The sequence below is a fragment of the Leptonychotes weddellii genome, chromosome 15 (genome assembly GCF_054177405.1).
Source record: "Leptonychotes weddellii isolate Sample4059 chromosome 15, ASM5417740v2, whole genome shotgun sequence".
Taxonomy (NCBI): Eukaryota; Metazoa; Chordata; class Mammalia; order Carnivora; family Phocidae; genus Leptonychotes; species Leptonychotes weddellii.
Window position 1 is genome coordinate 18337034 of NC_138383.1, and position 12247 is coordinate 18349280.

Consider the following 12247-nt stretch of genomic DNA (forward strand, 5'->3'; position numbering starts at 1 on the left):
GGACTCCAGGATCATGACCTGAGCCGAAGGCAGTCGCTTAACCAACTGAGCCACCCAGGCGCCCAGCATCTGACTCTTGATCTCAGCTCAGGTCATGATCTCAGGGTCATGGGATTGAGTCCCCGTGTCGGGCTCCACACTGCTCAGTGCGGAGTCTGCTTGTCCCTCTCTCTCTCCTTCTCCTTCTCTCTCTCTCTCTCTAAAATAAGTAAATAAAATCTTTAATTTTTTTGGTTTTAGTTTTGAGGAATCTCAGAGTTAAAGAGACTTGTTTAACTTCCTTGAACCCAGCATTGTCCATTTATTTGAGTACAGAATCTCTTCTCCTTCCCACCCCTTCCACCCATGCAGATTTGGTCCTATAAAGAACGCATTGGGAGCCTGCATGTTAAAGCATGTGTTTTCCAGCATCGCTAACCAGAGTGGCAGTTCCTGACCTTTCCCACACTTGAGGCCCCTTTTGTTATATGTAGTGGGTAAGAACATAGGGAGAGGCCACATTGCCTGGGTTCAGATGCTACCGCATGCTACCTGTGTAGCCTTGGGCAAGTTACGTTACCCCTCCAGCGTTCTGTTTCCTTTCTCACTGGAAGCAGCCATAGCAACTGAAAGATGAAATGAGTCAAGTGCGCAGAAAAGTGCCTGGATGTAGTGTTACTCAAGCAGGTTAGATGTTGCTGTGATCCACCTCACCCTGCCCTGATCGGGATTTTGAACCACATCTCATTTGGTAACCTCATTTTCCCTGTTGCGTGGTCAAAGACACAGTTACCGTGTAGCTCTTCCCATGGGTTTTCTCTTTCCTGATGTTCCCTTCCCATAGCCAGTCACCCCTGTGCCATTGGATTTAGAGTTTATCTTACTGCATGCTCAGGTGGAAGGCGGCAGGTGCTAGTCGGCTCCAGATGATAGTTGCCATGTGGGAATATAGACCTACAGACAACTCGACTTTTTGTCTTTTTAAACAAATCTAAATTTATTTACATTTATTTACAAAAAGGGGGGAGGGACAGAGGGAGAGAATCTCAAGCATACTCCACACTGAGCACAGAGCCCTACGTGGGGCTCCATCTCACAACCCTGAGATTATGACCTGAGCTGAAATCAGGAGTCGGTCGCCCAACCGAGACACCTACAATCTGACTTTTTTTTTAAAGACTTTATTTATTTATTTGACAGAGACAGAGAGAGCACAAGCAGGGGGAGCAGCAGGCAGAAGGAGAGGGAGAAGCAGGATCCCCGTTGAGCAGGGAGACCGATGCGGGGCTTGATCCCAGGACCCTGGGATCATGACGCGAGCCGAAGGCAGATGCCTAACGACTGAGCCACCCAGGCGCCCCGTGACTTTTTTTTTTTTAAGATTTTATTTATTTGAGAGAGAGAAAGAGCAAGAGCGTACACAAACTAGGGAAGAGGCAGATGGAGGGAGAAGCAGACTCCCCGCTGAGCAGGGAGCCCAACTCAGGGCTCGATCCCAGGACTCTGGGATCCTGACCTGAGCCGAAGGCAGTCGGTTAGGCATCTGACTCTTGGTTTCGGCTCAGGTCATGATCTCAGGCTCCTGGGATTGAGCCCCACATCAGGCTCCACACTCAGCAGGGGGTCTGCTTGGGGATTTCTCTCCCTCTGCCCCTCCCCCCTGCTCATGCGTGCTCTTTCTCTGTCTCTCAGATAAATAAATAAATCTTTAATAAATAAATAAATAAAAAGACGCTAGGAATTCGTATTTTTACATGACTTTTTTTTTTTAAGGTTTTATTTATTCATTTCAGACAGAGAGATACAGAGAGAGAGAGCGTGAGCAGGGGGAAGAGGCAGAAGTAGGCTCCCTGCTGAGCCAGGAGCCTGATGTGGGGCTCAATCCCAGGACCCTTGGGATCATGACCTGAGCCGAAGGCAGATGCTTAACCATCTGAGCCACCCAGGCGCCCCTACATGAGATTTTGGACCTATTTTATAAAAAGCATGGGCAGGACAATCAGATCCCATCTGTGAGGTCAGCTTAGCCTAAGGTTGCCAGCATGTAATTTCACTTCTCACAGTGGCTCACAACTACCTGCTGTTCTCCATCCCACCCCCACCCCCGACGGTAGCGCGGGGGGATGGGCCGCCAGGCTTTGTGCCTGGCTCCAGCACACAGTATCTGTGTGACCTCCGGTAAGCTCCTGAACTTCTCGGTGCTTCGGTCTCTTCTTCTTTAAGCTGAGAGTCATTCGGCATACCTATTGAGTGAGGCTGTGTGAGGCTTGAATGAAGTGATAAACATTGAGCGTTTAGCAGGGTCCAGCCTGTAACGGGTACCAACATTCCCAGGAGCCTTTGTTCTCTCCCTCCGGGGATTAACAAGCCCGGTAAAGCCTCTCCCCTTTGCCTTCCAGGTGCAGTTTGGCCATGCCGGAGCTTGTGCCAACCAGGCTTCTGAAACTGCAGTAGCCAAGAACCAGGCTTTGAAGGAGGCAGGAGTGTTTGTGCCCCCGAGCTTTGATGAACTGGGAGAAATCATCCAGTAAGTGGACCGTGGGAAGGATGCCAGCCTCCCACTCCCTTTCCAGGTCCCCCGTGAGGATTGCAGCCTCTCTGACACAGAGGTGTCTGAAATTCCTGGTCCCTTTTAGATGATGAGTGCAACTGTACAGATGGTCCGAAATCTTTTCTTACTTTTCGGTTTTTGTTTTAAAGAATTTATTTATTTGACAGAGAGAGAGAGAGAACAAGTAGGCAGAGAGGCAGGCAGAGGGAGAGGGAGAAGCAGGCTCCCCAGCTGAGCAGAGAGCCCGATGCGGGGCTCGATCCCAGGACCCTGGGATCATGACCTGAGCCGAAGGCAGCGGCTTAACCGACTGAGCCACCCAGGTGCCCCTCGGTTTTTGTTTTATTTTGTTTGTAGGCACAGCAGTTACAGGCCGTTCAGACTGGTATTAAAACATGTTCGGTTTCTGAGCCTATCTACTTGGCTGTTCTGTAAATAAGAAATGGGCATAGAAACCGTTAGAAGGTGTCACCTCTAATTGATTGATAAACAGTTACTGGATAACCCACTGTGTCTTCCCATTCCTCCCCTCTGTCCTTCCTTAGCCTCCAGAGTCAGCTTCCTGTAAAGCCCGGTGGCGTTGGTGGATGGTTCTTGGCCAGAACCTGTTTTCCTTCAGTTCTCAGGCATCCAACTGGTGTAAGGCATCCCCTGGTGTAAGGCATTGCCAGGAGGGGGTGCAGAGCTAGAAAACCTAGAGTTTTGGGGTTGGACGGAGGAGCGTTCCTGGGATGGCTTAGAAGCACCCAGAAGCATAAAGTCCACATGGCTGTCTTCTTTCCTCCCCTTCTCCTGCCTCCCAGGTCTGTGTATGAAGATCTTGTGGCCAAAGGAGTCATTGTACCTGCTCAGGAGGTGCCTCCTCCAACCGTGCCAATGGACTACTCCTGGGCCAGGGTAGGTGCTGCATATGCCTCTAAGTGTGGGTGAGGCAGACTGGGGGGCTGACGGGGTGGGTTTTGAGTTGACTTGGCTTGAATTCCTGGAAACCAGGCCTGCCCTACTGGTTGGGGCAACCCTGTAAATCACTGCTCTGGCCTCCAAACCCTGCCCTCGAGGGCAGCTCTACTCCAAGGGCATCGGAGGAACCTTGACGATGATTCTTGGCTTCCAGCCCCTCCTTGTGTGCTGGAGCTTGTGAGCTAGCCCCTTTCCGACCAACGGGGAAAACAGATTCAGGGTTGCAAGAGGGCAAAGGGCAGCATGTATCTCCCACAGCCACGTGGTCTCGCCTGGCAATGGGGGCTGAAGACAGACAGTGTCCCCTAGAGTAGTTTGCACTTGCTCGACGGGGCTTCACAGTGAAGCAGAGTCCTCTCTGCCTGCTTGTCTGAGCGGCAGAGATGAAAAGCTAATGTTCTTAAGACACGAGAACTCTCTGAAATCAGTTTTTAAAAGACCACTAGAAAAATGGGTAGGAAATGGCCTTTCAACATGAAAAAGTAAATGCTCACACTCAATCATTATTTATTAATTATTTTTAAAGATTTTATTTATTTATTAGAACATGGGGGGGGAGGGGCAGAGGGAGAAGCAGGCTCCCTGCTGAGCAGGGAGCCCAATACGGGGCTCGATCCCAGGACCCTGGGATCACGACCTGAGCCAAAGGCAGACGCTCAGCCAACTGAGCCACCCAGGGGCCCCTCAGCCTCACTCATTATAAAAAGGAGCCAAAGGAAAAGCTGTGATACCAATTTTCCCCTTTTGGGTCAACAAAGAAAAAATTCTTCAATAATATGTTGTGTTTCGGGGCGCCTGGGTGGCTCAGTTGGTTAAGCGACTGCCTTCGGCTCAGGTCATGATCTTGGAGTCCCGGGATCGAGTCCCGCATCGGGCTCCCTGCTTGGCGGGGAGTCTGCTTCTCCCTCTGACCCTCCTCCCTCTCATGCTCTCTGTCTCTCATTCTCTCTCTCTCTCAAATAAATAAATAAAATCTTTAAAAAAAAAAAAATAATAATATGTTGTGTTTCTGTGGGTGTGAGGAGACTGGTGCATTTGTCCATCCATTGGTGGTGGGAGTGGAACCGAGCACAACCTTCCTGAATGGCAGTTGGGGAATATCAGATTTAAAAGTGTTTGCCCCTGGGGCGCCTGGGTGGCTCAGTCAGTTAAGCGTCTGCCTTCGGCTCAGGTCATGATCCCAGGGTCCTGGGATTGAGTCCCACATGGGGCTCCCTGCTCAGCAGGGAGTCTGCTTCTCCCTCTCCCTCTGCTGCTCCCCCTGCTCGTGCGCTTGTGTGCATGCTCTCTCTCTTGCTAATTAAAAAAAAAATTCAAAAACTTAAAAAATAAAAAAGTGCTCGCCCCTGGGGCACTTGGCTGGTTCAGTTGGGGGAGCATGTGACTCCTGATCTCGGGGTCGTGAGTTCAAGCCCCAGGTTGGGTGTAGAGATTACTACTAAGAAAAAAAAAAGAGTACTCACACCTGATGGCATATTAATCCCATATCTAGAAAGCTACTTCAGGGAAATGATTATGCATTCACACAAATGTGTTGAAGATTTTTTCCAGTTAATGGTTATCAGTGGAAGAATGGCTCAATTGTATATTAGTTAAAAGGAATGAACTAGATCTATGTATGTGCTGACATTTATGGAGTTCAAGTTCATTGAGGAAATAGGGTATTACGGGACAGTATATCATGATTATGAAAAAATGTACGTACAAAAACAGTGTTGTGTATTTTCCATGTGTCTTTATATATAAATAAAAGTGGAGAACCAGATAGACGTCCATTAAACTGACAAACATTAAGGCAGAAAGGCATTTTTAAATTAAAATCGATAGGGCTCTTCTCCCCAGTGGTTAGTGCTGAGATTGCAGAGTGTGTGCTCCAGGCTCAGAACACACATTTTTATTTAAAAATTAAAAAAAAAAAATTTTTTTTTAATCTGAAAATTGATAGGGGATAATTGGAGAAATGGGCCTAGGCAGAGTTGGCAATGTTGCCCCCATTTTGCCCCAACTCTGGAAGCTAGGAGTTCAACCCAGTCCCTTTTTCTGGGTGAAGGACATCTTGAGGGGATCCCCTATTTCCACAGCCACGTGCCTCCTTACATTTTGGTGGGGGGTTGGCAGCTGAATGTGGGGTGTTAGAAAAATTTCCCTTTAGATTCGTTCTTGCATTCTTTAGCCAGGTGACCTTGGGCTGGTTTCTGAGCTTCGTTCCCTCTCCTTAGGACACATTTGTGGGGTGAAAACGAACGTGTGGATGGGAACTGTGGGTGCCGTGGGCTTGGCATTCCTATTTTCTACAACAAAAACCAGATAATAAAAGGGCTTTTGTACTTCTTTCTTGGGATGAGTTGGTCTGAGTGTAGGGTACTTGGCAGTCAGAATTTAAGACCTACCTGAGACACTCTGGTTCTGTGGTCACATCGTGCTGCTCCCCTCTCCCCCCGACTCTGCTCAGGAGCTGGGCTTGATCCGCAAACCTGCCTCATTCATGACCAGCATCTGTGATGAGCGAGGACAGGAGCTCATCTACGCGGGCATGCCCATCACCGAGGTCTTCAAGGAGGAGATGGGTATTGGCGGGGTCCTTGGCCTCCTGTGGTTCCAGAGAAGGTGAGATGTGCAGGGCAAAAGATGGCAGGACCCCACCATCTGTGGCTCAGAGTTTAGGGTTTTCCCCTGACCAGGGAGTGGAGGTGGGCAGTCTTGGGGAATATGTCCAGGATCAATCTTTATGGTCACAGATCAATTGCAAGGTCAGAGGAAAGAGATACCGGCTGTTCCTAGGTCTTCCAAGGACAGAAAAGCCAGTCTCGACTAAGAAGTAGAAAGCAATGACCTCATCAGGGATCTTGGATCAGTCCCTGTCCTTGGTGCTCTTAAGGAAAGGAGACAGAGTAAATGTAGGCCTCTTGAGAGAAAGGTCTGGATGGGTCTGGTAGCTCAAAGAGTGCAGGCCTGGCAGAGTTGCTAAACAGGCATGAAGTCCCTTGTACTGGGTCCTCTCTCTTATCAGCCTGAGTGTTAGAAAAAAATTGGTTTCTCTGCAACTCCCAAACTTAGCCCTCCCCTAGGTCTGACAGTGGGGCAAGGGGGCCAGTGACTACCTGATTCACAGAGCCCTGGTTTGGGGTGGCACTGGGCAGAAGGCCAGGTGAAAGTCTTGGTTTGTGTCATGCCCTGAGCTGCAGAGATGGATCTTGGTCCTGCTATAGGCCCTTCCTGGGAGGAGTTCACAGGTTGTAACACCTAAGCGGGTTTCCCTGTCTGCTCTTGCATCCCCATGTCTCCAGACTTTGTTCTTAATCATTAGTTGGGGCGTTGGACCCTGCAGAAGACCTGGGGCCTCCTACACGGGGAAGGGGACAGGAGTCTCACTTCTTCCTCTGACACATAGAGGGAAGCCACAAATAGAGGTTACACTCTCTTGCAGTAATTCATGCTGAAAGCCATTGCCTAAAGAAGAGATTTTCAAACCTGGCAGCTAACCCTGTTTTAAAAAGCAGTATTTGCAGGGCAACTGGGTGGCTCGGTTGGTTAAGACGCTGCCTTCAGCTCAGGCCATGATCCCGGGGTCCTGAGATCGAGCCTGGCATTGGGCTCCCTGTTCAGTGGAGAGTCTGCTTCTCCCTCTCCCTCTGCCCCTCCCCCCTACTTGTGCTTGCATTCTCTCTCAGAGGAATAAATTTTTAAAAATCTTTAAAAGCTATTGGGAGGTTTTGCCCTGGGATTGCTTGATATAGTATTAGACACGGGTTGTGAAGTTGCTACCCTTCTTGAATGTGAGTGACTTACTGAGGGAGGATGGGAGCAAGTAGGAGCTTGGCTCTTCAGGTCAGCGGAGCTCCTGTCCAGCTGCTCGCCTCTGTCTGACCTTCCTCTTAGTGCCCCTTTCCTCCCCCTCTAGGTTGCCCAAGTATGCCTGCCAGTTCATCGAGATGTGTCTGATGGTGACCGCGGATCACGGGCCAGCTGTGTCTGGGGCTCACAACACCATCATCTGTGCTCGGGCTGGGAAGGACCTGGTTTCCAGCCTCACCTCGGGGCTGCTCACTATTGTGAGTACTGGCATCCTGGGAAGGGAGAACTGCAGGGGATAAATGGCTTTGGCGACATGCACTTGGCTGCCACGGGGTCCTAGAAGGGGCCTTGGAGTGTAAAACCCCGTGACAGGGCAATTCGGGGCATACCAAATTGGTCTGCGAAGCTGAAGGAGGCTCTTCCAGCTCAGGGCAACGTGGGCTTGCTTGTCCCACAGGGGGACCGGTTTGGGGGTGCCCTGGATGCCGCTGCCAAGATGTTCAGCAAAGCCTTTGACAGTGGTATTATCCCCATGGAGTTTGTGAACAAGATGAAGAAGGAAGGAAAGCTGATCATGGGCATCGGTCACCGAGTGAAATCGGTAAGTTGTGGCTCTCCTTAAGGACCGATCTGCAGGTGGATGGTGACGAGACAGCATTGTTCTAGTTGGGAACCTAGGCTCCTGACTCTTAACTCCAAAGCTTTGGCTGTGTTGACAGATGTCAAAGATAAGGCAGCTATTTTTCCATTATAATACAGAATGCCCTTAAACTGCATTAGAATCAGGGACCGTGTTCGTTCTGAGGAACATTCCATCCAGGCTTTGCAGCCACAGTGACCACCTCCCTTAGTGAAGAGACATGCTAGGTCAGTATAGACTCCAGAAAGGAGGAACCAAAAAGCCTGAGTGTGGCAGCACAGATGTGACATCCTCTCCGAAAGAGGCCCTATGCTGTGGGCTGGAGCAGCGCTGTCTGCCTGAGAGCCGATAGGCGGTGGCTGAGGTCACTGTAGTATTGGAGTTCGCTGGTGCCTGAACTACCTCCCTGCCCCACTGACCCATTATTGCTTAGCGTGGGTCTCTTAACAGATGGTGTAACCCCATGCATGGCAGGTCCAGGGCTTTCCTTAAAATTTCAGGGATGCTCTGCTGCCCCACACCAATAAGTGCTTGCCAGTTTAGAAATGAAGAACTCTGTCGAACTCTGTTATGGCTTGATGAGGCTGCTGAACTAGTGGGCAGCATGGTTAGAGGCCAGAACCTAAGACTTTTGGTTGGAGAGTAGGTGAGCCCTGGCCCCTTGCTGCTTAAACCGAGGCCTGTGGCCTGTGGCAAACGCAGTTAACATCTCCGGGTCTCGGTTCCTTGTTGGTGACATAAAAGACTTCAGAAACCTTAAGCCTCACAGCAGTGTCATCGTCTGTGCTGCACGGAATCAGACATGTGGATCAGGTCCCTGAAACACACCTCCCGGATATGGTACACTCCCATCTGTGGCAGGAGTGCAAACATGTCTCTTAATACCTGTGTTAGGGTAGGTTCCTCTGTAACTTTGGGTCACTTTCTAGATAAACAACCCAGACATGCGAGTGCAGATCCTCAAAGATTACGTCAAACAGCACTTCCCCGCCACCCCTCTGCTTGACTATGCGCTGGAAGTCGAGAAGATTACCACCTCGAAGGTAAAAGAGAAAATGTCCCTAATTCCCAAATCATAGCTTGTGGGTGCATTACTTGGGGAAAACAAGAGCCAGCCTACATTTTGATTATGCAGCCAAAATCAAACCTGGTTTTCTGGGAAATTCTATTTCTGTTGCACTGCTAAGTTCAACAGATACATACCACATGTCAATTAGGTGCTGGGTCCTCTGCTAGACATTGGGAATTAAACTGACACTTCCTTTTCTAACCAGCTGGGATGTTTTGGTGGGAGGTTTGTAAGTTGTGGTCAGAATTTGTAGTTAGGTTAGTAGTAGTAATTGTGGAAAATTACAAAGAAAAAATGAGAAATAATAAGTGCTTTTAATTTTTTGCCTTCCCAGAAACCAAATCTTATCCTGAATGTAGACGGTTTCATCGGAGTTGCATTTGTAGACATGCTTAGAAACTGTGGGTCCTTTACCCGGTGAGCTGTGCGGCCATTTTCTTTTTAACAATTATTGATGCTTGTTGTTTCCTTCCAGTTCTAAAAGCAGTGCATGCTCATTACAGAGGATTTAGAAAATATGGAGAGGTATAAAGAAAACAAAAATTATCTCTACTCTTAACCACCCAGAGCACCCTTTCTCTACTTTGAAACCAAAGAGAGCTAGCTTCTCATTCTAGGGCAGAAGTTGTACTGTCTGTGGGGAGGAGGGCAGTCACGTGAGCTGTTTTAAAACCACAGGTTGATTATGTGTTGCAGGGAGGAAGCTGATGAATATATTGACATTGGAGCCCTCAATGGCATCTTTGTGTTGGGAAGGAGTATGGGCTTCATTGGTGAGTTGGTAGTTGTTGTTGTTATTAAGAATTCAGTTTGGGGTCGCCTGGGTGGCTCAGTGGGTTAAGTGTCTGCCTTCGGCTCAGGTCATGATCCCAGAGTCCTGGGATCGAGCTGCATCAGGTCCCCTGCTCAGCGGGGAGCCTGCTTCTCCCTCTGCCCCTCCCCACCACTCTTGCTTGCACTCTCTCTCTCTCGCTCACTCACTCACTCAAATAAATAAAATCTTAAAAAAAAAAAAAAAAAGAATTCAGTTTGGTTTCCTCCGATGGTTCAGCTCTAACACTTACTTATGTGGCAAGTTTCTACGTGTCACGTTATCTTCATCATTGTTCCTAATTCTTCCTTTCTTACTTTAAGTCCCCCTTTATCTTTGTTCCTTTGTTCTTGGAAATGACTGACTGCTAGCCCAGGAAAACAGAATGAAATCTAACAGTTGCCTTTTACCCAGGCTGCCATACACGTATGCAGTGGATCTGGATTTACTTTCTCATTTTTTTGTATTAGAAAGATTTCTCCTCCTTATCCTCTCCCCCTCACCAGACTTTTAACAGACTCACCACCTCTTATTAAAAAGATGCCTTTGCTCCATATTTCAGGACACTATCTCGATCAGAAGAGGCTGAAGCAGGGGCTGTATCGTCACCCGTGGGATGATATTTCGTATGTTCTTCCGGAACACATGACCATGTAATGAGCCAGGAACCCTTTGCAGTAAAGTGAAGACAAGAACCCCTCCCCTGGGAAACAAACAGCGTGCAGACAGCTGGTACGGGAGTTTGCTCTAGGATGGGCCTGGAATGTAAACAGCCACTGGTGTGCAGGCACCGAAGACAGCCACGGGCTAACACTGTTCAGTATACGCAATGAAGCTTAGTATTTTTTTTATAAGCATAGAAATAAAAACCAAGCCAATAAATTGTGACATTTGCTCTGCTACCTGCTGTATTTATTATATGGAAGCATCTAAGCACTGTAAGGATAGTGTTTTTCCTCATTGTAGGGTGTTATGATGTTGCTTTCTTTTTTCCATTAGTTAAAAAAAATTTTTTTTTCCCCTTGGAGTAAGGGAATGAAACTTTTAAGATCTCAAGACACTATCAATTAAAAGCTTCCCTAATGTCTTATTTTTCCACTTTCCCGTTCTTCCTTGTATAACCCGAAGGCATTGTGTTAATCTGATTTTTAAAGATCTTTTTATGTGTTATGTGTTAAGGGTTTGGTATCTCACTGAAATGTTGTACGTTGCAGACCAAACTTTGCTTATATCAGGGGGATGGGACCATTGCATTCTTAGCCATTGTCACAAAATCCGTGGCGTGGTAATTTAAAATGTAAAGTTGTAACATACATATGTTTAAAACAGAAATGGAAAGCGAAAAGCTGTGAAATGTCTCGTGTCTTTCATTCTCTCTATTTATGCAACTGATTTATCAGTCTGTTACAGAAGTGTGGGTTCAAGGACTCGTCTCCAGCCAGTTTGCATCTGTAATCCACCAAGATTCTGGCAGCTGCCACCTCAGTCTCTTCTCTGTATTATCAGTTTGGTTTCAATAAACTATCCAGTAATAATGAAGACACACTACTGTCTCATGTCCTCCATATCCTTTCCTCTGTATTCCTTTGAACGTATATATACTTACGGTTTTACTACATGTCATTTTTTTAAATGTTCGTCCGCCTCTTCATACACACACACAGAAAGAACTAACCAAAACACTAGCTTCAAAGAAAACCCCCTAAGGGGGGTCCTGGCTGGTTCAGTTAGTGGAGCATACGACTCGATCTCAGGGTTATGAGTTTGAGCCCCATCTTGGTTGTAGAGATTACTAAAAAATCAACTAAAAAAAATGGTGAACAAATAAAATTTAAAAACAAAACAAAAACCCTATCTTCTCCCCTAAATCTGTACCTCTCCCTTTCTCAGTGAAGAACCAAAGCTCTACCCAAAGAGAGTCCTCCTTTCTTCCACTTCTCTCTGGTTGCCACTTCCTATGGATTTATCCTTTCATTATCCCTCCAATCCATCTATATCTGGTCTAACGAGTACACCTAGTGCCACTTTTTCATTATTTCTAGAGCCACCAGTGCTATTTTAAAACACGAATCTAACTAAGCCACTCCCTTGCTTAAACCCACAAAGTGGCTTCTATTGATCTTTTTGACAAGTATGTATGGAACAATAACTGCGGATCAAGCACTACGTAAAACACAAGAATCTCGTTTAATCCTCACAGCGATCTCCCAACATAGACACTATCTCATTTTTAGAAGATAAATACTAAGTAACTTGCTCACCCTCATCTGCTTAGCTCGGTCTCGGTCTCAAACCTTTTCTCTTTTTTGTTTACTCCAAATTCATTTTAAATTTTAGGTAAAAGTCCACTGTTGCCACCCGAGACACTAACAATGGCTTGATGGTCCAGGTTGGCTTTTGTTGTACAAAATGACCATGAAGAGCATGCTACTCTAAGGGGAA

The 12247-nt window shown here is 47.4% G+C and overlaps 1 protein-coding gene across 3 annotated transcripts in view; it reads left to right on the top strand.

Annotated features, from left to right (window-relative positions):
• The window catches only part of ACLY (ATP citrate lyase), a 42797-nt gene extending 31447 nt beyond the window's left edge, over positions 1 to 11350 (top strand). For all 3 annotated transcript variants that reach the window (XM_031040207.2, XM_081805009.1, XM_031040208.2), the window contains 9 exons: positions 2379 to 2506; positions 3334 to 3427; positions 5943 to 6097; positions 7392 to 7542; positions 7743 to 7886; positions 8855 to 8968; positions 9329 to 9411; positions 9691 to 9767; positions 10368 to 11350. In XM_031040207.2, the coding sequence (XP_030896067.1) occupies positions 2379 to 2506; positions 3334 to 3427; positions 5943 to 6097; positions 7392 to 7542; positions 7743 to 7886; positions 8855 to 8968; positions 9329 to 9411; positions 9691 to 9767; positions 10368 to 10462 (1041 nt within the window). In that variant the 3' untranslated portion in view covers positions 10463 to 11350. The remainder of the gene's footprint in view (positions 1 to 2378; positions 2507 to 3333; positions 3428 to 5942; positions 6098 to 7391; positions 7543 to 7742; positions 7887 to 8854; positions 8969 to 9328; positions 9412 to 9690; positions 9768 to 10367) is intronic.
• The last annotated feature ends 897 nt before the right edge of the window (positions 11351 to 12247 follow it).